General features: G+C 43.0%; 1 protein-coding gene across 2 annotated transcripts; it reads left to right on the top strand.

The window, feature by feature from the left end:
* The first annotated feature begins 113 nt into the window (after positions 1-113).
* Snap29 (synaptosome associated protein 29) lies at positions 114-25,953 on the top strand. Of its 2 annotated transcripts, XR_005287219.1 has the most exons (6): positions 114-478; positions 13,166-13,362; positions 17,012-17,097; positions 19,764-19,890; positions 21,947-22,045; positions 22,845-22,981. XR_005287219.1 is itself a non-coding variant. In XM_038346289.1 (5 exons), exons 1-5 carry the CDS (start codon positions 242-244, stop codon positions 23,000-23,002), a joined length of 777 nt encoding a protein of 258 aa, XP_038202217.1. In that variant the 5' UTR covers positions 125-241; the 3' UTR covers positions 23,003-25,953. The 2 variants fall into 2 exon arrangements, 1 of the variants encoding a protein (XP_038202217.1); XM_038346289.1 differs by lacking the exon at positions 19,764-19,890 and having other exon boundaries at positions 125-478; positions 22,845-25,953.
* The last annotated feature ends 42 nt before the right edge of the window (positions 25,954-25,995 follow it).

Raw genomic sequence — 25,995 nt, 5'->3', positions numbered from 1 at the left:
GCCACGTGACCACCGTGTCGCCCGCACTGGGTGGCGCCTGGCGTGAGGCGGCCCTCTCGCAGAAGACCTGGTCCCCTCGGCCGCTCGGTGCGGTGGTTGGCTCCGGAGGCGGGGCTGCCGGCCAGTCCTGGCGGAAGTGGCGCGCGCGAAGGCCACAAGGAGTCCGCCCGCCGGCGCTGGGCTGTCGACCTCACGCCCGGTCGCTCCTCCTGCTTCCTAGGTCCAGGCCGTCTCGGACACCATGTCCGGCTACCCCAAAAGCTATAATCCTTTCGACGACGACGTGGAAGATGAGGACACCCGGCCGTCGCCGTGGAAGGATGCCCGCGACCCGCCCGACGGGCTCGACGCGCCCATGGACCGTCAGCAGTACCTGCGACAGGAGGTGCTGCGCAGGGCCGAGGCTACGGCCGCCAGCACCAGCAGGTCCTTGTCCCTCATGTATGAATCGGAGAAGGTCGGAGTCGCCTCTTCCGAGGTGAGCCTGGGACAGAACTGAGCTAAACTGGCCAGTCCCTTGCATTATAAAATGCGATAAGGGAATGTTTTGTTGACGATCTTTTGGGACTTTTCTAAAAGGGTGTTTACCTCGGGAAGCTCCCTTACCTATTATTCTGCATGGTTGATTCCACCTCCCTACCCCTCTCCTGTCCACCTGTCTAGTTAAAAGGAAAACTCCAAATTATGTTCTGCCTGAGGGTCAGAACAGAGAGTAAAAATGCCAACGGGCAGACCTGAATTAGGGAAATGTGTCTGTTTTGTTTGTGTACAACTTCTTGGGCAGAAGTCTTAGGCTGTACCTCTCTAGTGACCCAGTTAAGAGGTGGACTGTGTATGCCCCAGGTGCTAGGTGATGCCTGAGGCGCTAGAGCAAAGGAAGCCTTGCGTTCTTCTCACATCCTTGACCACTTTTCACCTCACTCATGGGGATATTTAAGTCCCTTTGCCTGGACTCCTGCTCAGGAAGCCATATCTTGAATTGTGTCTAGACCCTTACCTTTATAGATAATGTGTTGATGTGACAGTCTGTTGTTCCAGTCAGCTCTTCCCATCCGTAGAAAATTTCAGAAATTAGGAACTTTGCCTTGTCTTTCCTTATGTGTCTGTGTGTATGCACATGTGTGTGGGTGTCTCCTGAAGCCAGAAGAGGGCACCTGGGGATTCCCTTGAAGCTTGGAGTTACAGTTGTGAGCTGCCAAGTATAGGTGCTGGGAACTGAGATGGTCTTCCAAAATCTAAGACTTTTTTTGGAAGGAAGGGGAGTTTTGATTTGGTGAACAGTCTGTCTATGAAGCCCCAGGCTAGCCTGGAACACAGAATCCTCTGGCCTCAGTCTCTCTACTGCTGGGGTTACAGGCATGTACTGTCATAGAATAAGGATTATTCCAAGACACCAGGTTGTCTTCTAAGTCTGCTAATAGAACAGTTGTTTGGGCAGAAAAAATTAAGAAATTACTGATATATCAGCTAAGAATAAACTTAAGTATTTTGCAGTTTTAAAAAGTAATAGTTGAAACCAAGTACTGTCTTCCTTCTCTCTGGCCACAGGGACTTGGGCAGGTCTGAGGTGTACTGATTACTCTCACACACAGTCTCTGTCATTGCATTGCTGCTGTTTTGCCTTCTCCTCCCTGTCCCTGTGACGGTATCCCTGGTTGCCGATGTATCTATCACCTGCCTCTAGGAAGTTGTGCGTATGGTTCTTACATCTGTGTAACGAATGCTTAATGTTCCAGTCCAGATCAGTCGGGTGCCTTGGTGAACAGGTCACCTTTTTTTGAGGTTAGGTCTCGTAGTGTAGCCCAGACTGACCTTGAACTCAAGAACCTCCAGTCTCAGCCTCCAGAGTGCTGAGATCATAGACTTGCACCAGATGCCAAATGCCCACTGTGAACACATAGATCCTTTGGAAGAACAGGACACACCATGACCTGCTGAGCCATCTCCAGCACCAAAAGAGAACCTTTATCAATAGTATGCATCATTCTGTTGTCCTGGCTATCCTGGAACCTGTGTAGAGTAGACTGACTCAGTCAGAGGTGTATCTGACTGTTCCTGGGGGTACTGAGGTTCAAGGTGTGCCAGCACACCTAGCATTTTTATTCTTTTTAACTTTAAAGTGAGATATTCTTTACATATTACCCTGTATATTATTTAGTAATACTGAAGGTTATTTCATAGTTAAATACAATGAGGATTTGAGGGGGGGGAGAAGGCAAGCTAATGACCATATTGTATTCCATTAAATAGATGACTTTTGTGTGCAACCATTCTCCTATTAGTGAATATTATAGTACCTGCTTCCTACATGGACATAGTTTTTGTATACCTTTTCACTACCTTGGCCAAAGTCATTCACCTTCCCAGGACACTCTGCCTCTCCTGTCACAGTATAGCATACTACAATGATCTTTTTTTGGAGCCTAGTATCTCAGTTCAGCAGAGCTCCGCAACAAACCTACTGTTGAAATGGGGGCTGTGTCAACCCCGGTGGGCAAGGACAATTGACACATGGTGTGCTCAGCCACCTTGGTTAGCACATGTTCCTCAGGAGCCCAATCATCTTTGAATCTTTCCAGTCCTTGTCACTGAAGCCACACTGGGCATTTGACTCAGAGAGGTGGAAGAGACAGACAGACAGCATCCCTCTTAAGCCGGAGCAGTAGCAAGAAAAAAATCTTCAGATTTTTCCCAGTTAGGGTCAATCCATTACCAAAGGTGTACTCTTGTTTTCTAGAAAACTAGTGGGGAGCAGTCATTCCCAATGAGGGCGTCCCTGCTCCTCCAGAGTCTTTCATGGGAACGCTGATGAAGCCTGTTTCTCAGCAAAGACTGATAAGGACAGAAAGACTGCTAGATCAATTCCTCTCCAGTCCTCAGGAATTTTTTTAATGTACCTTAATAACCAATATGTGTTTCTGAATCCACTCCATGCTGAGGAACTCTCCAGCACATACAGAACCCAGCAAGTTCCATGTTTGTTCAGCCATACCCACTAGAACCTGTTAGTGTGGGTGTTTATTACCTTGGGAGATGAGAGAAATAATGAAGAAAAGTTTCTTTCTTATTTTCCTTTCTGAAATAGAGTTTTATATTGCCCAGGCTAGCTTCAAACTTGCCGATCCTCTTGAGTTCACGTCCAGAGTGCTGGGAGTGCATGACTGTGCCATCGCACCCAGTTTTCCCCAGTCTAGGGGGATGAATTCCAAGTTTCTGGATTCACTGCCTTGACCCCAGATTGACATTCATATACTTATCAGTTAATAGCTAAGTTTAATTTCAAACTCATTATGAGGCCCACTTGTTGTTACAAGACGCTTTAAATGTAGATTGTGGTGTGAACAAGTCATTACTGCTGCCCTTGGGAAGCCTCAACATTATTTGCTGTGTGTTTCCTACTGGGTTTTGATGGATCCCACCCACACCTTTCTGTGCTCACCACACAGTTCCACTTCCCCTTAGTTACTCCAGCTGCCTAGACTAGCTGCTCTCTTCAACTCAGCATTTACCCCACCCCACCCTCGGGACTCTCTGATACACTCCTTAAACCAGGCTGGGAATCTTTACTGGGGCTTGGTTCACTGTGATAAAGAAACAACCGTGTGTGTAATGACCTTTGTATTGTTTTTCCCATGAAACAGCTCAGTGAAGCAAGGATGTGCCTGCTCCTCAGTTCTCAGCACCACAGGGTGGCTAGAGAGTTGGGCTGAACTTGCCCTTACCCTGTGTGGGTTATGTGAGCCTTCAGGGTGGAGTTTGGTTTGTTAAGTCCCCACCTGATCAGTAGCACTGGAAGCGCCCTTGGCAGACATGAGTTCTCAGGAGGAAGTCCCCCAGACCGTTCCACGCTCAGCCAGCAAAAGCTTCTGATCCCCTGAGCCCTCACAGTGCCCTGGAACATAGCCCCAGTGTGTCTCACATCAGGCGGTCTATGCTCTAGTGCGGACTTTCTCTCCCTGACCTCTGCTTCCTCTTGCTCTCAGGAGTCACTCATAGAAAAGAGGAAAGGAGGAACCTTGTCTGTACTTTCTTGACATCCCCCCTCTCTTTTTCTTTCCTGTTTGAATTTAGAAAACTCTTAAGGCTTAAAGAAGTTGGGGGGATCAGCTGTAATCATCTCATAGTCACATGGAAGGAATTTCCTTGTCCTTTGTTTTTAGACAGGGTCTCATGGAGCTCAACTGGCCTCCCCCTCTATGGACCTGAGGATGGCCCTGGACTCCTGATTCTTTGCTGTCTCCTCCCAAGAACTGGGATTACAGGCATGTCCCAACAGCCCAGTTTACAGAGTGCTGGGGATTGAGATCCCAACATCCTGTGTGCTAGGCAAGCACCCTTACCTGCTGAGCCACATTCCTTGTCCAGGAGTTCACCCCCACTCCCCCCAGCCACCCTGGGCCAGTAGTGGCCTCATTCTCACAGAGGCAGATGGAAAAGTCAACACAGCTCACTTCTGAGCTATGGGAGCACACCTCCAAATCCACAGCATTTGAGTTGTGTCTTCAGCATGGCTGGAGTATAGAGTCTTAGCCAGCCCATCCTCACAGGAAATGCTGAGGAAGTACTACCAGCCCCCCCCCACTTCATGCCCTGCCACACCCCTTCCTTCATAGTTGGTCCTAGGTCAGAGCACATTAGATCCAGTCATTTCTTATTCCTTTTAGGGAGGAGTCTGACCAAAGAAACTCTTTGCTTTGCTTGTCTCATGCTTTCCAGTGAACAACAGGTTCTGGTACATAGACACTTCGAGAAATCAAAGCAACTCTCCCTCCTCTGGCCTTCTGCCTCTCAGAGGAAAAGCCATCTTTACTTAATTCTCTATGTTCTCATTGTAATGCCTGTCAGGTGTCTGCTTTCCTCTGCAGCTGAGAAGCTGTGTCGCTTGTGAAATGAGATCTCCCTGCAGTTCTGGGAAAAGTTGTCAGGCTCTTTGTTTCCCCCGCAGCTTTCTTAGTGGAAAAGAGAAGTAGCTTTGAGAAAATCCTGTCATGATAGGAAGAACTGACTGCTAGAATCCCCAAAGGCCTCTGGCCTACCAGAGCTTTGCCCATTTCAGCCCTCAGTGTCAACTGTTGTCCTGTCCAGTCATCCAGAACTGTGGCTGTAGCTCAGGGTTGAGCACTGTATATAAAGCACTGAGTTTACCTGCAGTATGCAAAATAGTACTAATAATAAAGAAAGAAGAGAAAAGGAGGAGGAAAGAAGATAGAAAAAATATACATGGGTGCAACAGAAATCATGTGGCTCTGGTATTCCACAACAGTCTGAAGATGATAAGCTTGGAGACTCTGAAGATAAGTTATCAGGTCCTTTTTGTCTCTGAAAACTAGCTCTTGCAAGTTTGTTTGACACAATGCAAAAATGTTTTTCTTTTCACTTAAAAATCCTAAACTGTCCAGCAGTGATGGCACACGCCTTTAATTCCAGCACTCAGGAAGCAGAGACAGGCGGATCTCTGTGAGTTCAAGGCTACACTAGTCTATAGGGTGAGCTCCAAGACAGGTTTCAAAGCTACACAGAGAAACCCTGTCTTGAAAAACCAAAAAAGGAAGGGAGGGAGGGAGGGAGGGAGGGAGGGAGGGAGCAAAAACAACAACAAAAATTCCTAGGCTGGGAATAGTGGTACATGCCTTTAGTGTCAGCAGAGGCAGGCGGGTCTCCGCTAGTTCAGTGCCAGCGTAGGCTAAATAGTGAGTTCAAGGCCAAGAACTCTCCTTAGTACCTCTCCTGAGTATCGTACTTCCAACTTCCTCTGTGAGTTTCAGGACTACATATTGAGATCTTGTCTCAAAAAATAAAAATGCCTAATGGTGGAGATACAGCTTAACAGAAAACAGAGTTTAAAGAAAAATTCAAAAGCAAAGGGGTCCTGTGCCTCACTCTGGGGTCAGAGCATGGCCTCACACTCTTAGGTAGTTGGCTAACTAAAAGAGGTGTACCTAATGAGCAAAGTACAACTCTTGAGAATTGGCCACAACCTTGAGCACATCTTTCTTTCACAAAGTCCTGACTGGGGTTGAACTTAAATTTTTACTGGGTGGCCTTTAATCCCAGCACTCGGGAGGCAGAGGTAGGCGGATCTCTGAGTTCGAGGCCAGCCTGGTCTACAAGAGCTAGTTCCAGGACAGGCTCTAAGAAAAGCTGCAGAGAAACCCTGTCTCGAAAAACCAAAAAAAAGAAAAAAGAAAAAAAAATTTACCAGGTGGTTTCTTTACAGTGTTTCACGTGTCATTTTGCCTTATTTAGCCCTTTGATAGAAAAGGCAGTACAGTTTGTTTACATGTCTCAATCTCTAAACCAGTGGCTTTCAGCCTTTATAATGCTGTGACCCTTTAATGCAGTTCCTCGTGCTGTGGTGACCACAACCATAAGATTATTTTCATTGCCACTTCATAACTGTAATTTTGTAATGTTATGAATTATAATGTAAATATCTGTATAGCAGGTCTTTGTATGGCTGGCTCTCTAATAATAACATGGAGACTTTCATTCATTATGAAAGCTTAGCTTTAGCTTAGGCTTGTTCCCAACTAGCTCTTAAAACTTAGATCAACCTGTTTATATTAATCTAATTATGTTCTGCCTTGTGACTCTCCTTAGTACCTCTCCTGAGTATCGTATGTCCAACTTCCTCCATGCGTAGCTAGTGAATCTCCTGCCTCAGATTCTTTTCCAGAGTTCCAATCTCTGCCTGGAAGTCCCGCCTATCCTCTTCTGCCTAACTATTAATTATTTAATAAAGAGTCTCTTTAGCTCTTTATTAAATAAACCAATCAGAAGGTACCTTGGGCAGGTTAAACAGAGACACATCTTCACACAGTATATAAAAGGATTATCCCAACATCCCCCCTGATTCCAAAGAAGGCTGTTTCTCTAACACCAATAAACCACACAGTAAGAACAATTATCAGGTAAGAATTAGATTCACTCTGTCCAGTCCATTTGTCTTTGGCAACTTTAGAGAAAGTACTCTATTTTCTAATCCTGTCTTGGTGAGTCCAGGCTTTTTAAAAAATATTTATTAATTATGTATGTAGTATTCTGTCTGCTTGTACGCCTGCAGGCCAGAAGAGGGCACCAGACCTAATTACAGATGCTTGTGAGCCACCATGTGGTTGCTGGGGATTGAACTCAGGACCTTTGGAAGAGCAGGCAATGCTCTTAACCACTGAGCCATCTCTCCAGCCCGAGTCCAGACTTTTATACCTAAATCACTTTCTATCATAACTTGTATTACCAACTTAGAAATATCTTTTTCAACCTTAAAACATTTTCTTAGATAAACACTTAAACTTTTATGTCTCTCAACTTTTATAAACTTTACATCCTTTTGTGAGTTTCTTTTCTGGATTTGGTAACAAGGAAAACTGTAAAACTTTAACTATCTAGTCTTTAATCCTGTCAGAGACCTGAGAAGGATAAATATTATTTGAGTAAATAAGAAGTGTAGAGCAAGCAGCTTCCAAAACTATAGAAATGACAAAGACTGCTGACTGCCTGGACAGTCATCCAAGGTTTCTTTGCCAATGTTGGGCATCGATTTTCAGCCAACAGGCCTAAAATATCTGACACTTTTCTGTAAAGCAGGAATTTTGAAGGACTGTCCAACATTGTCTTGGCAAAGTTCAGTTGACTTCCTTTGTGTTCTGGTTGTTCAGTTTGTGAATTCTGTCAGTAGTTAAGGCAAGGGCATTTTTTTTTTGGCCCCATGGCTAACTTTGCCACATTTGAAGTAAACTCCATGTGGAGGTTCTTCGACACCCATTGTCTTCTTTGAAGTAGATGGATGCTGCCTAGAGCAGATGTGTCTTATGTTATTAAAATATCCTAAATGTCATATTCTGTAGATCTCTGAAGTGTTTGAAGACCACCTATCTATCTAAAATATATCTGTTTAACCTTGAAAACATACCTAACCTAACTACAAGTTTGATTGTTAAAGTAACTACTAACCTCCATTTCTTAATTATCCTAAACATTTTGTAATAGTAACTTTTAATAACTAGAACTTTACATTACATTTTTAAATGAGTTGCATAGGTATAATACCTTAAACAAAAGTAGAAACATATATGTAGTATGTTGTAACAAAAATAACCTTAAATATGTATCAATGTACAAAAATCCATACCAATGTAAAATATTTGAGACTAGTAGTTGCTTTTTAAGTTTAAAAGTAGATTCAATAATCTGCCCTTTTGTACTATCATTCCTGTATCTCCTTTTTTCTTTTTATCCCTTATCCCCTCATTTTTCCTTCAACACTAGATAAAAAGGATAGAGCAAAGAAAAAAAAAGATTCCCAAAATCTAACCTCCTTTGCTTAGTTTTCTCCCTGACCATGACCAATAATAACTTGTAACCACCCCCCCTCCCAAGTGATAACAAGCATCCATAACCCACCAAATGACCAAAACCTACCCACCGACCTCTTGGGATTGGGGGTATTGTGTTCTTAAAATTGCTTCCTAATATCTGGGGGTAACAGAATCTTTAGGGAACCCTGAGAAAATTAGGATCGTGGCCAAGTTCTGGGAGAGCTAGCTGTATCATTTATCATCCAGTCTGTGTGGTGGGAAAGTGCAGGGCTTAACTGAAGTTGTGGCTGGAGTAGTCTGTGAGGCTGGACCATCTTAGCTAGCTATTTTCAAATTGTCTTGGGTACAGATATTTGAGGAAATGACAACAGAGGCATTCTTTAAGGCTGGATCACCTGGGCTATTTCTCTTGTTTTCATTGGTTTCTGGTTCTTTTGTTCTGAAAAAACATAAACTTTTGAAGGTAATATACATATCTTCTTTAACACAACTATGGAATGTTCAGTGTACACAAATCAGTTAAAGATGATTTTCTGCTCTATGTTTGAGCAGGTAAAAGGCATCTGTAAACTTTATAAGTCTGGACTGCATAACCAAACTAATAAAAATATCCACCCATGCTGTATGAAAGACTGGCATGTAGTAATAATAAGTCATGAAGACTCTGTAGCCAATAAGATTCATCCTGTCTCATCTAGTCTCAGAACTATTCCCACGTAGAGGGATCAACATATACCTCATCTGTCATGTAAGTTTTCTTGGTTTCTTTCTTCATGTCTATAGCCAAGATTTTCAGGAGGTCTCCCCCAGTCAAATCTGATCTTTATTAATTTTGCAGGAATCCTTAGCTTTTCTTTTCCTGTAGATACACAAGCAAAACCTCACCCACAACACAACACACTTCCTGACTTCCATTCTGTAGTTAAGACATCATATAGGCTAGTTTAATTTAATAGTTTTTTTTCTACAATCCAATGTCTGTCCTCAGCTGCTCTTTTTTCTCATGAGCATTTAAAAGATTTAAAGTTAATAAAGCACTAGATAATCTATCCCTGGGGGGTCTTTGTTACCCCTTTCTGTTTATTAAACATCTCTTTCAAAATACTGTTGGATTTTTCTACAACTTCCTGTCTTGTAGGATTGTGTGGTATACCTGTAATATGTTTTATGTTGTAATATTGCAAGAAAAAAACTGTTTCATTTTACTAGAGCCATATACTTGAACATTGTCAGTCTTAATTTGTACAGGCTTCATATAATAGCCATAGCTTCTAATAAATGTATAATTACAGAATCAACCTTTTCAAAACTCAAAGCTGTTACCCATTAAAATCCTGAATATGTGTCTATGGTATGGTACACATATTTTAATTTTCCAAAATCTGCAAAGTAAAACATCCACTTGCCAAATTTTATTTCTTTGGGTAACTTTTGGGTTATAACTTCCTACAAGTAAGGGAGTGTAGTTATACAAAGAACAAGTAGGACATTTCCTTATACTTTCCTTGGCTTGTTGCCAAGTGACAGAAAAATCTGTCTTTGAACCTTTCCTGTTAACGTGGTGTTTCTTATGAAAGTCTGAGGCTTCTAGCACATTTCCTATTAATAGCTGATTAATTTCATTATGACTTTGTGCTGCAGGATCTGGTAGACCTGTATGGGATCCGATAGTGTTACTTACAAGGGATGATTTCTATTTCTGATGACTTGTTGTAGTTGAATAAAATAGCGAAGTTAATTCTGAATCATCTGGAATAAATTCAGTGGTTTCAATATGCAAAACAACTCTTTCTGCATATAGGGCATCAGTTTAATAATACCATGAAAATAACATATAATTCTGATTTCTTAACTGAAGCATATGGTCTTTGAGGCACTTTACTTATTTTTTCCAACTTATCACCTGCCTTTCCTGATTGATTTGCATCAGTTTAGACTGTAGGAGCTCCATAAATTGGTGTCACTTTAAGTATATGAGGGAGAATCCAATTAGTTCTTTTTATAAACTGGTCTCTTTGGGGATATATGTTGTTAATCACTCCTAAAATATTACTGCAAGCTTTTTGCCAGTGTTAATTTTCTACCCATAATGAGGAAATTTCAGCATTAGTAAAAGGTAGCACAATTTCTGCTGAATCTATTCAGGCTAATTGATGAAGTCTCATTTTTCCTTTCAGAATCAATTCAGAAACCCTTTCTACATAAGTCTTTATTTTTTTATTCTGATTGTGTGCAAAAAAATCTATTCTAAGATAATTGTTTTTCTCTCTTCATAAGAATTCCTGCAGGAGAATAAGCAGGCAGCAAAATAACTAAAATATAATCAAGTTTTGAATCCAAACGATCCACATGTGCATCCTTTAATTTCTTTTCTACTAGATCTCTTAGCCTCAGATGATAATTTTCTTGGACTATATAAGTTCAAATCACCTTGTAAAGCTTGAAATAAATTGAGTAGTTAATCCAGTTGTGGGTCTTAGCCAATTATTATCTACCAGCAATTTTTGGAAATCAGTTTAAGAGTTCATAATTTATCTCCTCTGACTTGTAGTTTCGGTGGTCTGATTTTTCTGTAAACCTATTTTATATCCTAGATAATTGGTAGATTCTCCTCTTTGTATTTTTTCAGGAGTAATTTGTAATTCCTAACAAGGCAAAATTCTCTTTCTTTCTTTCTTTCTTTCTTTTTTTTTTTTTTTTTTTTTGATTTTCAAGATAGGGTTTCTCTGTACTTTTTGGTGGTGCCTGTCCTGGAACTAGCTCTTGTAGACCAGGCTGGCCTCGAACTCACAGATGCCTGCCTCTGCCTCCCTAGTGCTGTGATTAAAGTTGTGTGCCACCACTGCCCGGCTCTACTTCCCATGTAGATTAGATCCATGCATGTCTCTCTTAGGATCCTCATTATTGTCTAGGGTCTCTGGGATTGTGAATTGTAGGCTAGTTTTCTTTGCTTTATGTCTAAAAGCCACTTATGAGTGAGTAATATGATTATTTGTCTCTCTGGGTCTGGGTTACCTCACTCAATGTGATGTTTTCTAGATCCATTCATTTGCCTGCAAACTTCAAGATGTCATTATTTTTTCTACTGTGTAGTACTCCATTGTGTAAATGTACCACATTTTCCTTATCCATTCTTCAGTTGAGGGGCATTGGGGTTGTTTCCAGGTTCTGGCTATGACAAACAATGCTGCTATGAACATAGTTGAACACATGTCCTTATGGCACAATTGAACATCTTTTGGATATATACCCAAAAGTGGTATTACTGGGTCTTGAAGGTTGTTTCCTAATTTTCTGAGAAATCGCCACACTGACATCCAAAGGGGCTGTACCAGCTTGCACTCCCACCAGCAATGCAGAAGTGTTTCCTTTTCCCCACAACCTCTCCAGCATAAGTTGTCATCAGTGTTTTAGATCCTGGCCGTTCTTACAGGTGTAAGATGGAATCTCAGAGTTGTTTTGATTTGCATTTCTCTGATGACTAAGGATGTTGAACATTTCCTTAAGTGTCTTTCAGCCATTTTAGATTCCTCTGTTGAGAATTCTCTGTTTAGATCTGTACACCATTTTTTAAAATTGGATTATGTGTTCTTTTGGTGTCCAATTTCTTGAGTTCTTTGTATATTTTGGAGATCAGACCTCTGTCTGATGTGGGGTTAGTGAAGATCTTTTCCCATTCTGTACGCTGTCGTTTTGTCTTGTTGACTGTATCCCTTGCTTTTCAGAAGCTTTTCATTTTCTGGAGGCCCCATTTATTAATTGTTTCTCTCAGTGTCTGTGCTCCTGGGATTATATTTAGGAAGTGGTTCTCTGTGCCAATGCGTTCAAGTGTACTTCTCACTTTCTCTTCTATAAGGTTCACTGTGGCTGGCTTTATGTTGAGGTCTTTGATCCATTTGGACTTGAGTTTTGTGCATGGTGATAGATATGGGTCTATTTTCATTCTTCTACAGGTTGATATCCAGTTATGCCAGCACCACTTGTTAAATATGTTTTCTTTTTTCCATTTGATATTTTTTGCTTCTTTATCAAAGATCAGGTGTTTTAAGATGTATGGATTGATATCTGGGTCTTCTATTTGGTTCCATTGGTCCTCCTGTCTGTTCTTATGCCAATACCAGGCTGTTTTCAGTACTGTAGCTCTGTAGTAGAGTTTGAAGTCAGGGGTTGTGATGCCTCCAGAAGTTCTTTATTTGCACAGGATTGTTTTGACTATCCCGGGTTTTTTGCTTTTCCAAATGAAGTTGAGTACCGTTCTTTCGAGGTCTTTGAAGAATTTTGCTGGGATTTTGATGGGCATTGCGTTGAATAAGTAAAAAATTTTAAACTTCTTTTTAAACAAGGTCTCTCTATGTGGCCTTGACTGGCCTAGAAGTCTGAGGGTGGGGAATGTTACTTTGTTTGCTAATACTTTAGAAAAGAATGGAGGCCACAGCAGCCCTGTAGGAAACCAGACAAAGCATGGGCCTGCCTAGAAGTCACACAAGCACATCTGTCTCTTTCTCCCAAGTTCCCTAGTGTTGGGATTAAAAGTGTAGGCTACTGTTCCTGGCTACACTGTTTTTTAGACTGGGTCTCTCCTGGCCCAAGCTTGCCTCAAAGTCACTCTATAGCCAAATATAACATTAAATTAATCCTCTAGCCTCCACCTCCCAAGTTGTAGGATTATAGGTGTGTGTGTGTCCATGCCTAGTTGATGCTATGGATCCAACCAGGATTTTGTGTATGCCAGATAAGCAAGCGCTCTACTGGCTGAGCTACATTCATTCCCAGCCTCAGACTTTAATATACTGTGATTTTGGAAGTAGGGGGAATGGCGTGATGCTACTGCCTCTTGCCTTTTGCAGGAGCTGGTCCGGCAGCGAGGAGTCCTAGAACACACCGAGAAGATGGTAGACAAGATGGATCAGGATTTGAAGACGAGCCAAAAACATATCAACAGCATTAAGAGTGTGTTTGGAGGATTTATCAACTACTTCAAATCCAAACCAGTAGAGACTCCACCTGAACAGAATGGCAGCATTGCCCCTCAGCCCAGCAGCAGGTGAGTGTGTAGCATCTGCAGTCTGAACATGTAAACAGTAGAAATAGGTTCTGTGGAAGGAGCCATGGCTTTCCGGCAGGCATCCTGGAACTCAGTAGTCACTTGTGAGAAGGGACTTACCTCGGACATGCTCAAAGAGAAGCTACTCCACTTACCCACAACTGTATTCATCTGATTGATGAAATCCTACTCCAGTCATTGTGACTCCAGTCTTAGAAAGTTTGATCAATACAAATGTGACTCCTTTACAAAACGTTTCCTTACCAAGTCATCCCAAAAGGCGGACATAGTGGGGCCTGTGTGTAATCTTGTTGTTGTAGGGACTGAGGCAGGAAGATAGCAAGTTCAAAGCAACCATAGGCAATTTAGCAAAACCTCATTTTAGAAAAATACTAATAAGCTAGATGTGGGGGCTGGAGAGATGGCTCAGTGGTTAAGAGCACTACCTGCTCTTCCAAAGGTCCTGAGTTCAATTTCCAGCAACCACATGGTGGCTCACAGCCATCTGTAATGGGATCTGGTGGCCTCTTCTGGCCTGCAGGCATACATGCAGACAGAACACTGTGAACAAAATAAATAAATCTTAAAATAATAATAATAATAATAATAATAATAATAATAATAATAATAATAATAATAGCCAGATGTGATGGTGCATACTTGTAATCAAAGCAACTCAGGAAGCTAAGGCAAGAAGGCCTAGATTTTAACACCAGCTATAAGACAGGTCCTTAAGTAAATGCTAATGGGGTGGGCTCAGCAGGTAAAGGCCCTTGCCGCCAAGCCTGATGACTCCAGTTCAGTTCCTGGGATCTACATGGTGGAGAGAGAGAACAAACTTCAACAGCTTTTCCTCCGATCTCTACACTTATAAACACACAAAAAATAAATAAATGTAGTTCAGTGTACCATATATACATACAGCATATACATGTATGGGCTAGGGATGTGGTATATTTGTAGAAGACTTGCATAGCATGTGTATAGTCCTAGATTCCATACCACCACCACCACAGAAAAAGGATCATAGATATGAGTAATGTAAAAATTCTTATCCCTCTTCTCTGTATCTAATCTAATCTATCTATTAATTTCTACTTTAAAATTATGGATTGTTTACCTCAAATATTTTGGGCAGAAATATAGTGAAGTCATCCTTAAGGACTTGACAGGCTTTGGCACTTCTTGTTCAGAAATAAAAGGCAGGACTTGAGAGATGGCTCAGCAGTGGAATACTGTGCTCTCACAGAGGACCTGGGTTCAATTGCCAGCACCCATATGGTGGCTCTCAGCCATCCATAAAACAATTCCAGAGAATTCAATGTCTTCTTTTGACCTCGGAGTACAAACATGGTGTCCAGACATGCATGCAGGCAAACACTCATGTGTATAAAATCATCTTTAAAAATAAATTACAAAAGAATTGGGTATTTGTTAAAAACTGATGGCCACTATTCATGCCTTAGGTCATTTTTGTTCTTTGTTGTTTTGTTTTAAAGTGTTTTTGGTTTGGTTTGGTTTGGTTTGGTTTTAGTTTTGTGCATATTGTGGGGAGGGAAATGCAAGCCTCAGCCATGTGCAGAACACTTGCAGGAATTTATTCTCTTCTTCCTCCCTGTGGGTCCTAAAGATTGGACTCAGGTTGTTTCATTTAGTGACAAACCTTTACCTGCTGAGCCTTCTCTCACAAGCCTTTGTTTTGTCTTATTTTTTGAGAAATAAGTAACAGATAACCAAGGCTGGTCTTGAAATCACCATTTAACTGAACATGACCTTGGATTCCTGATCCTCCTGCTGTCATCTCCCAAATTCTGGGATGATAGTCTCGCACCTCCACACACATTTTGAAATACTGTTTTACTAGTAAAGTGTGGATATATAAGGATTGGGGATGTAGCTCCATTAGCGGAATGCTTGCCTAGCATTTGGAAGCCCTGGGCTAAATCTCCACTTCCATAGGGCTTCAGAGACAGGCAATGGGATACCCTGTAGTGGGCATTGTTTTCTCACTCCATGGTCTTCAGCCGGTCTCTCAGCACTTGCAGTTCTCTGACTGGTGGTAGTTTAGTCAGAAGCTTCTGCAGCACTGGTGATGTTAGGACATTTGCAGCAAGTGCTTTTGCCAGGTGGCCCTAACCCATGATTGTTTTGAGCTAGTAACTCTCCACAGAGCTGTATTTCTTCACAGAAGACTTCCTGAGCAGCTTCAGATAATTTGGAGAGCCAGCTCTAGACCTTTGGCAAGCTTCTGCCCCTTCTTTTCCAAAGCTGTTCTCGCTGTTGGGGTCACTTAGCTCTTGTGGTAGAAGAAGATGTACCACCTGAGGAAGAGTCCCCCATGCTACAGTGATGGCATTGGTCCAGCTCTCTCTCTCTCTCCTCTCTCTCTCTCCCTCCCTCCCTCCCTCTCTCTCTCTCTCCCTCCCCCCCTCCCTCCCTCCCTCCCTCCCTCCCTCCCTCCCTTTCTCTCTCTCTGCCACTACCTCCCACAAATTCTTTTGAGAGCTGGGTGAATTAGAGTCTCATGTAGCCCTAGTTGGCCTTAAACTGATAATTTAGCCAAGGCCAGCTTTGAATTCTTTGCCCTTCTACCTCCATCTCTAAGTGCCAAGAATACAAGGATGTGCCACCACTACAAAAAGGAATACAGATGTCTGTGAGCCACCATGTGGGTGCTGGGAACTGAACTCAGGTCCTCTGTAAGAGAAACAAGTGCAGGCTGGAGAGATGGCTCAGCAGTTAAAAGCACTGACTGCTCTTCCAGAAGACCCAGGTTCGATTTCCAGCATCCACATGGCAGCTTGCAGCTGTCTATAACTACAGTACCAGTGGCCCTGACACACTAATGCACATATGATAAAAATTTTTTAAAAGACCCTATTTTGTGTATGTGTTTTTAATTAAGTTTTTGTTTTGTTTTGAATTGTGCCTCTGTGTGTATGTCTGTCTCATGTGTGGATACCCACAGAGGTCAGAATAGTGTTAGATACCATGGAGCTGGAGTTACAGATAGCCGTAAGCTTCCCAGTGTGTGTGCTTAGATCTAAATTTGACATCCTCTGGATGAGAAGCAAGTGCTTTTAATTGCTGAGCCATCTCTCCAGCCCTGTGACTCTGGGTTTGTTTATTGTTTTTGTTTTTTGAAGACTTAAATTTCTAAGTTGATTTACCTATCATTCCGGTCATATTTAAAAGCCATTCTTTGCTTAGGTTAAAAGTGAGTGATAGATTTTTATGTTATTATCACAATAAAACAAATGTGGGGCCAGGTGAGGTGTAATATCAGAACTTGGAAGGTGAAGGCAGGAAGATCAGGAAATTAAGGTGATCTTCAACAGCTACATGTTGAGGTTGAGGCTAGCCCGGACTAAACTAAAAAAAAGGAAAATAGATCATAGGTCATAATTTGCTGATCCTTCATCAAAAGCACTCACTTGGTCTGTTTATGGACTTTTCATCCACCAGACCCAGGACTTCCTGTCCTGAATAAGGTCTTCCTCAGCCCACTGTGTGGCTCCAGAGTGGATAGCAAAGGGAAGCCTTGAATATGTGACACAAAGGTGTGGTGGAAAAGATGGGCAACCCTGCTGTGCACACTCACACAGAGGTAACATTGTGTTTTCCTTTTGTGTTTTCTTTTCATCTGAAGATTGAAAGAAGCCATAAATACAAGTAGAGAACAGGAAAGCAAGTACCAAGCCAGCCACCCAAACCTCAGAAGACTGCATGATGAAGGTGAGTGTGTGAGAACTCAGGTGGGTCCTTGTGGGGTGGGTCTCTGTTGACCCTGGAGTACCAGTATGGGGACAGCTGTCTCCACAGTACCACATGTTAGGTGATGACATCAGGGACACAAGGTGTTCTAGGGATCCAGAGGTATGTGTTACCGTGGGGTTCCTCCTTACCTCGCTCCCCCATGGAGTTTGGTTAAGGAAATGGGAACCTGTATCCCATTGAACATGAACCATCTACTGGTGTAGCTCTGAGAAATTCTAGTAGTAAAAAAAGCCAACTGTAAAGTTAGTTATGACAGAACACACCTATAATCTCAGCCCTTGGGAGGTAAAGGTGGGCCAATCAGGATTTGAGTCTAGCCTCAGTTACATGTTGAACTTGAGGCTAGCCTGGGATATATGAAACTGCTTCAACAAACAAAACAAGAAGACCTCCCCCCCCCCCAAAAAAAAAAACCTTATTTGTAGGAACAATCCTTGTAAATAAAATGGCCCTTAGAGGTGTTTTCCTCCACCCAGGGTTCATGAGTATATTAAGGGCAAAAGAATATGGTTTGTATGTAACTAGAGTGGCTAATCAGATGGCCTCTTGAAATAAGAGAATTTATTCTGGGGTGTCATGTTGGGTCCATTTTCAGCATGTGGGTCTTTCACAGTTGAAAAATAAGCCAGGTATAGTGGCTCATGCTTATAGTCCCAGCACTCAGGAAGTGAAGGAAGGGATATTGTGAGTTTGAGTTTGGGGTAATTCTAGATTATATAACCAGACTCTCAGAAAACCAAAAACAACAAATGAAAATGCCAGGTGCTTTAGTCAGAGTTCTCTAGAGGAAAAGACCAGAGGGATGAGAGTACATGTGTGCACGTGTGTCAGAATTTAATGAGTCAGTTCAACACAGTAACAGCAGCAGAATCACACCTGAGAGCTGAGACCCCCCACACACAGTTACTCAATCCTTGAAGCTGACACCTTCAGCAGTGGGAGGAGTCCTACCACAGACATCTCTTACTGGGAGTAGCCCGCCAGTGCTCACTCAGTCAGTAATCCCAATCTAGTGACAGAAGCCTGGAAGAGTCCTGCAGAGCTTCTGGTCCCACATCCAAAACAAAAGCTTGGGAACACTGGGTCTACTCTCAGGGAGAGTTCAATAGCCCAGCAACGGAGCAGATCAACTTTATCTGGGCTCCTAGCAGGTGCCCCCAGAGTCTGCCCATGTCAGTCAGGGTGGTCAGGACAGATCTTCAGGTGAGGCTCCCTACTCAGGTGATTCTAATTTGTGGCAAGTTGACATTAAAACCAGCCGACTAACCAACCAGGTATGTTAGTAGACGCGAGAGATAGAGGCCTGAAGATCAGGTGCTCAAGGCCATCTTTGATTACCTAGTAAATTCAAGGCCAGCTTGAGATACAGGAGACCATCTCAGAGAAGACAAGGCTAAAAATAAAATTTAAAAATAAAGAGAGGGACTAGGGAGATGGCTCAGTGGAAAAGAGAGCTTGCTGTGAAAGCCAGAGGACCAGGGTTCAAATCACCAGCCCTCACTTAAATGCCACTCTGTGTGTACCTGTAATCCCAGGATTGCAGGGCAGAGACAGGTGGATCCTAGAGGCTGGCTGTCTGTCTTCTCTAGCCAAGATGATGAGCTTCAGGCTTTATTAGAGACTCTGGCTTAGAAACAAAGGCAGATGTTGTAGTGAACGTTTCTGTTGCTGTGATAGAACACCAAGACGAGGAGAGCAACTTAGTTTTTTTATTTTTTTTTTTATTTTTTTTTTTTTTTATTTTTTTGGTTTTTCGAGACAGGGTTTCCCTGTAGTTTCTACAGCCTGTCCTGGAACTAGCTCTTGTAGACCAGGCTGGCCTCGAACTCAGAGATCCGCCTGCCTCTGCCTCCCAAGTGCTGGGATTAAAGGCGTGCGCCACCACCACCCGGCGAGGAGAGCAACTTAGAAAGAGAGCTTTTGGTTGGGCTTATGATTATAGGTTAGAGTTCATAATGGCACAGGAGCAGTTGAGAGCCCACATTTTGAACACAAACAGGGAGCAGAGAGCACTGGGGATGGTAGGAAGCTTTTGAAGCCTCACAACCCGCCCTATATGGCACACCTCCTCCAAAAGGCCACACCTACTAACCCTCCTCAAACAGTTGCGTCAAGTAGAAACCAAGTATTCAAACATGAACCTATGGAGGCCATTTTCACTCAAACCACTACCATGGAGAACAGGAGAGGAAGACACTCTGTTCTCTGGCTTCCACAGGATTCTGCATGGGCACTTGCACACATAAGTGTGCATATACACCACACATGCACAAATAAAAATGAATGAGAGACCTGGTGTCTGCACATGGTGGACACACTTATAGTTAGTCCCAGACCTCAGGAGACAGAAGTGGGAAGACTTGTGAACCTTTGTGCAAGATGTTGATTCTTGCTGTTAGTTCCTAAATATTATAACAGCCATTTACAAAGCATTTATTCAGCATTGTTAGCACATCAAAAAAAAAAAAAGTGTTAGCACATGAAAGGTATGCTTAAGCTGTATGTATTACACAAGGAATTTGGGCATCCCCAGTTTTCAACATCTCAGGAGGATCTTGGAATATATCACACAAGATAGTCAGGGGTAACTGGTGCTAAACCTAAAAGGAGACATCTCCCCACAGAGAAACTGGTGGCTGGAGATGGTAATTTACAACTAATCCTACTGCTTGAGAGACTGAGGCAACAGGATCGCCATGAATTCAAATCCAGACTGCAACACAGTGGGAAACCCTGTCTCGAAAAGAAAAGGTCAAGTGTGGTAGTATACAACTGTAACCCAGCACTTGGGGTGAAGACAACTAGATAGTTCAAGGCCAGCCTGAACTACCCAAGACCCCGTCTCAAAAAAGGAGAGAGGATGTTTCTGTAGATGCTTAAGAATTCTTTTTTCTTTTCTTTCTTTTTTTTAATTTAATTTAATTTTTTTTGGTTTTTTTTTAATTTTATTTTTAAAACAATCTAATTTTACATACCAATCCCAGTTCCCTCTCCTTCCCATCCTCCTACTCCTCCCACCTTCTCCCTTCCCCACTCCTCAGAAAGGGTGAGGCCTCCCATGGGGAGTCAACAAAGTCTGTCACATCAGTTGAGGCAGGACCAAGGCCCTCCCCCCTGTATCTAGGCTGAGCAAGGTAGCCCTCCTTAGGGAATGGACTATAAAGTGCCAGTTCATGCACTAGGAATACTGGTTTCATTGGTGGTGGTCCCACCAACTGTCTATGCCACACAATTGTCACCCTCATTCAAGGGCCTTGTTCAGTCTTATGCTGTTTCCTCAGCTGTCAGTTTGGGGTCAGTGAGCTCCCAGTACCTCAAGTTACCTGTTTCTGTGGGTATCCCCTTCATGGTCTTGACCCCTTTGCTCGTAATGTCGCTCCTCCCTCTCTGAAATTAACCCATTTCTATTATTCTGTATTTTACCACGAGGTTTGTGGCCTACTGACAAGGTTCCAACAGCGGCTCCATGGTGTTGCCTTGACTCCACCTACTCTCTCTCTATATATCTCTTCCAGCCTGGCTATTTCCTCTTAAGCTATTGAAAAGCAGCTTCTTTATTCATTAACCAATAAAAGCAACACATATACAGAAGGATTTCCCACACCAGGCTCCTTCTATCAAGGTATCTCTTTCCTTGCTCTCCCTCTCTGTGGTTTTTGGTTGAGACAGGGGTTCTCTATAGCCCTGGCTGCCATGCAAGTTACTATGTAGATCAGACTGAACTAGAGATCTGCCTGCCTCTGCCTCCCAAGTGCCAGGATTAAAGATGCGTACCACCACGGCCCAGCTAGTTTGATTTTTTTTTTAAAGCATATTCATTTTTGCTTGCCTGCTTGGAGGCAGGCAATAAATAAATAGTCAATCTTAAGCTTAATTTTGTAACCTAACTCCATTTCCTTTTGTCTCTTTGAGATCATCTTACTATAGAGCTCTGGCTGGCTTTGAATTCGTGATTTTGCTGTCTCAGCCTCCCAAATGCTGGGGTTTCGGCTGCAAACCACCACTCCAAGCAACAGTTTGATCTTTGCTTTGTTTCATGTCTTGGATGGTTTGATGATTTTACTTTGTTTCTTTTGAGACTGAGTCTCATTTAGCCCAGTCTGGCCTCGAATTCATTAATATTCTGACTGTCTTGCTCCATGTGCTAGATTACAGGCATGCACACATAGTTTAACAACTTTGATTTTTAAACCATCTGTGCCAGCTCTGCCAGATGTAGTAGCATGCACCTGTAGTCCCGGCTGTTAACAGGAATAGCTTGAGCACAAGAGTTTGAGGTCAGCTTGTGCAACATAGCGAGGCCCTGTCTCAAAAGCACACACATACAAGCTCACAAAACTAAGAGGTAGACGGGTTCATGGAATACCTTTGCTGTAGAGCGCTTGTCTAGCATGCATGGGGCCCTGGTTCCAATCCTCAGCATAAAGAAACAAAACAAGCTGTGTCCTAGAGCTTGCCTGTGAGCTTGTAGCTCTGCATTGACAGTTCCCTGTTGTATTGTTACATACATGCCTTTTTCCATATCTCATCTGGTGACTTGTAACTTGAGAGTCCTCAATCTGCTAATGTTGGGGGACTGGCTGGAGCACAGACTTGATTTCTCCAGCCTGTAACCCTGTCCCATTCCCACTCCTGTCTCTCTGCATGGTCTCAAAGCCAGCTACCTCCTTCCTCCCACCCTTTTCATTCTTTCCTGGTATGAGTGATCCCTGGGGACAGATTCTTAGGACTTTGGAAAAGAATGGGCCAATTTCACAAAAGAACAACCTTCAGTGAACTGTCTCTCTGGTGTTTCTTTCTGGACTAGACCCGATCCCCAAAGGGCCCACTTCTGCTGTGACTACTGATGTTTACCCAAAGAACTCTAGCCTTCGTGCCTATCACCAGAAGATTGACAGCAACCTAGGTAAGTCTGGGAACTCCACAGCCTCCAGACAGCTTATTCTGGGCACAGCCAGGGCGCCCAGCCACGTCCTTGCTTCCTCCCCATGTCACAGCCTACACAGTCGTGTCCATACTACTGCCCCACTCTCTCGGGAACCCGTCCACTTTTCTCCATTTCCTGCTGTCAGTCCAACCAAGCCATCCTCACCACTTACTTGACTCCTGACCAGACCCAGGCATCTCTGGGGCTTATATCCTGTATCCAGGATAAAGCCACATGGCTTATGTGGGTGCAAAGCATCTGGGCCAGCCTGGAAAATGAGTGAGATCTTGTCTCAAAATGAAAAATATAAGGTAACTGAGGGTGTGACTCAGTATCAGAGTGCTTCCCAGCACATGCAAGGCCCTAGGTTTGATTCTCCAGCACTAGGGAAGAAGATGCTGTTTCTGATAGTGGCCCTATGATCTTCTCAGGCACTGGAAGCAGGGAGGTCACTTGACTTCAAGACCAGCCTGGATTGATACTGAGTTTCGGGCCACCCAGAGCTATCTATCAAGACTATGCTAAAACACACACATATAAACAACATATTAACTGTGGTTGTCTGGGGAGAGGATATAGGTAGTGGCTTCTACTTACGTTAACCACATAGTACTATGTAGTAAGTAGATTTCTCTTCATGTCTGTGTGTTTTGAGAACATTTGCTACAAGCTGTGACAGTCTCTTAGACAGGACTCTGGAGTCCAGATGCCACTGAGCATCCAGAGGGGCAGGAAGCACCTGTAGATACTGTGACTGCCTGTCACTTCCTTTTCACAGATGAACTGTCCATGGGACTGGGCCGACTCAAGGACATAGCCTTAGGAATGCAGACAGAAATTGAGGAGCAGGACGACATTCTTGACCGGCTAACAACCAAAGTGGACAAGTTAGATATCAATATAAAAAGCACAGAAAAAAAAGTTCGGCAACTCTAAAGAAACTGAAAAAGGAATTCTACTCAGTTGTGATGAAAAGATTCAAAAGCCTCTTTTAAACTCCTAAGGAATGTTGTTGATTACACAGTATGCAATTTAACATGTGTGTTCAAATGTGGGTCTTAAGAAATTTCAGTTTCAATGGGAAAAAATACGTGTGTTCCACATTTTGGTAAGATCAACACCTCTGAAGTTCTGTGAGCTGTCTGCTGAGTTGTAGTCTTAACACGGCAGACTAATTGTGAACTTGAGCCTTGGACTGCTGTGCCGGGAGGGGAAGAAACCTGCATTTCTCCTTTCGTGAGTGTGTGCACAGATGTGGGTAGAAGTTCAGCCTCAGAACAGCTGCCTTCTGTTTACTCATTTGCTGTGTTTTTCATTCCAAGACCTTAATGTGAATTCAGATACGAAGGAACCCTGGGCTGGTGGCAGAAGGAAGGGTCCTTTCATATCTTTACATGTCAGTCATTGTGGACATGCCTGCACACACATTGAGCACACTGTAGCTCTCTCTCCCTGAAAACGACCCGTGTTAGATCCAGAAATGGCCTCTGTTCTTGTCCTGTATTTCAGTAGAAGGATTCAGACAGAGCTGCTGGACTTGACACCACAAGTGTGTGGATAGCTGATGAGCCCTTCTTCCCCACCTCCTGCTATCTCACGCTTTCCATCTCCACAGCTCAAGGCCGCCAGACAGTTGATGGGGAGGGAACCCATGTGGAGATCGTGGGCCTGAGTATCACACAAACAAAAACCTTTCCACTTAGCCCTCTGCCTATGGGAATAATACCAAGGCAGTGTTTATGTGGTGCCTGACGTCTTATCCACCTGGGACCTCCATCCAGTCTCTGTGTTTCTACAAAGTGCCCACCTAGTTTGAGGACCTAGACCCACAAATAATACTAACCTTCTGAAAGACAGCTTGACCAAGAAAAAGCTCGGGTACCATTTTAGCAGCTAGGCATGTTCATTCCCTTCATCTTCCAAATGAAAATATTTAGAAGCATTAATTAAAATTGATTTCTAGAACAATTTTTTCTTGTGTTGGTACTTCCAGTAAAATCACTGAAGTCATAGAGTACTTGACTATCTTAAAATCAAATTCACATATTTTGAAGATGGTAAATGGGTCTTTTTTAAATAGTAAGGTAAAAACTAAAATGCCAGTACCTTTTTGCCTTAAAAGATGGCTTGTGTACCATGTTGGGACCCTTCCTTTAACATCCGGAGTTTACAGTATCATAAGCAAAGCAAACATCCGGGCTGTGGGGGTGGCCCAGTGGTTCAGTACCTGCTCTCCTCTCTTAGGGCCCTGGGTTGATCTCTACCACTGGGGCAAGAAACTGAAAATGGTAACAGCATGATTACTGATCATGTAGAGACTTGTACACACTCCTGTCACAAAATACCCAACTTTCCTGACAATACAGAGTCAGGGAAACACCATGTAGCTGCCAGAGACAGACGCTGGAACATTACCCAGAAAGCCACAGCCTCGTGGCAATACACAGATTAATGGAGATGGGTTAATTTAAGATATGAGTTAGCCAGAAATATGCTAGAGTCATTGGCCAAGCAGTGTTTTAAGTAATGTAGTTTCTGTTTGATTATTTCGGGTCTGAACTGCTGGGCAGCTGGGAAACAAACAAATGGCCACAGACAAAAAGGAGTGCCAATGTCCATCTGTCCCTAGATCTGAAGATCTGACTGTGGTGGACCTTTGTGAGCTCAAGGCCAGCCAGGACTATATACCAAGACCCTGTCTCAAACAATATAGAGAGACCAGTTCATATATATTTCCACTCGTGATTGTTTTCAGCTTTTCTGTTTTGTTTTTTTTTTTTTTTTTTTATTTTTCTAAGACAGGGTTTCTCTGTAGTTTTTGGACCCTGTCCTGGAACTCACTGTTGTAGACCAGGCTGGCCTTGAACTCACAGAGATACACTTGCATCTGCCTCTCGTGTGCTGGGATGGGATTAAAGGCTGTGACACCACCGCCTGGCTATTTTCAGCTTTTCTATAAAACCTTCCGTGTGTCATAACTATTGCTTTTTATCAGCATCAGCCATAGCCTTGTGGAGTTAATCACCTGAGAGCACCTTCCCTTAGCAGTCAAGTGTCCGTGGTCAGTGGACTTGAGGCAAAGGAGCATCTGATGCTCCTTCCTTCGTTTTGTTAAATTAATTATTCCAATCTGTCTCCTTTCCCAATCTTTTTTTAACTCCATGAGTGTGAAACCTGTCTTCCTTCTAATGTTTAGCATCTAAACCATTAGGAGGCCTCAAGCATTTTGTTCTGTTCTTCAGACTCATGCTGTGGTCTGCTGAAATTGTCCCTTGTCCAGCTGGAGACTGCTGGTACCGTTAAAGGACCTAAGGAAGGTCCAGAGTCCTTATCACATGGTAATTGTGACCAGATCTGCTGGCTGACAGCTGGAATCACAGCACTTAGGAGGCAGGAGGATTGCCATGAGTTTGAGGTTCAGGATGAGATCTTTTCTCAACAGAATTTATGGCTGTGGTTGGGAGAGAAAGGACTCATCCCTACACGCTGGCCTAGGAAGTTGGTGGCAATGGAGTGAAAGGGCTTCCGTTGTCATAGAGCAGGCCAGTGAACATATCCTTGACATGTGAGGTCTGCAAGACAGACTGGCACAGACCCTCTTCAGAAAGGGGACGTTTGTGACTTTAGGTCAGCTGTGTGCTAAGCGTGCTACTAAAATAAGTGCATTCTACTTTCTTCTGTCATGCACTGACCTGGAACCTAGCCACACGAGAGTGACCTCATGAATTGTTTCTCCTCATTCTGTAGGAGAGGCCCAAAGTTCATTCATGTAATAAGTTAAAAAAAAAAAAAAAGATAGCGGTGTGTTTTAATTTCTCTTTCTCCTTATAAATAAATGTGTGATTTTAAGTGTATAATGTATCATTTAGTAAACATTTTCTAATTTACCTGAATAAGCCTTTTTCTTTGTGTGTGTGTGTGTGTGAGAG

Source organism: Arvicola amphibius, chromosome 10, assembly GCF_903992535.2.
Source record: "Arvicola amphibius chromosome 10, mArvAmp1.2, whole genome shotgun sequence".
Lineage (NCBI taxonomy): Eukaryota > Metazoa > Chordata > Mammalia > Rodentia > Cricetidae > Arvicola > Arvicola amphibius.
This window is presented reverse-complemented; position numbering and strand designations above follow the sequence as displayed.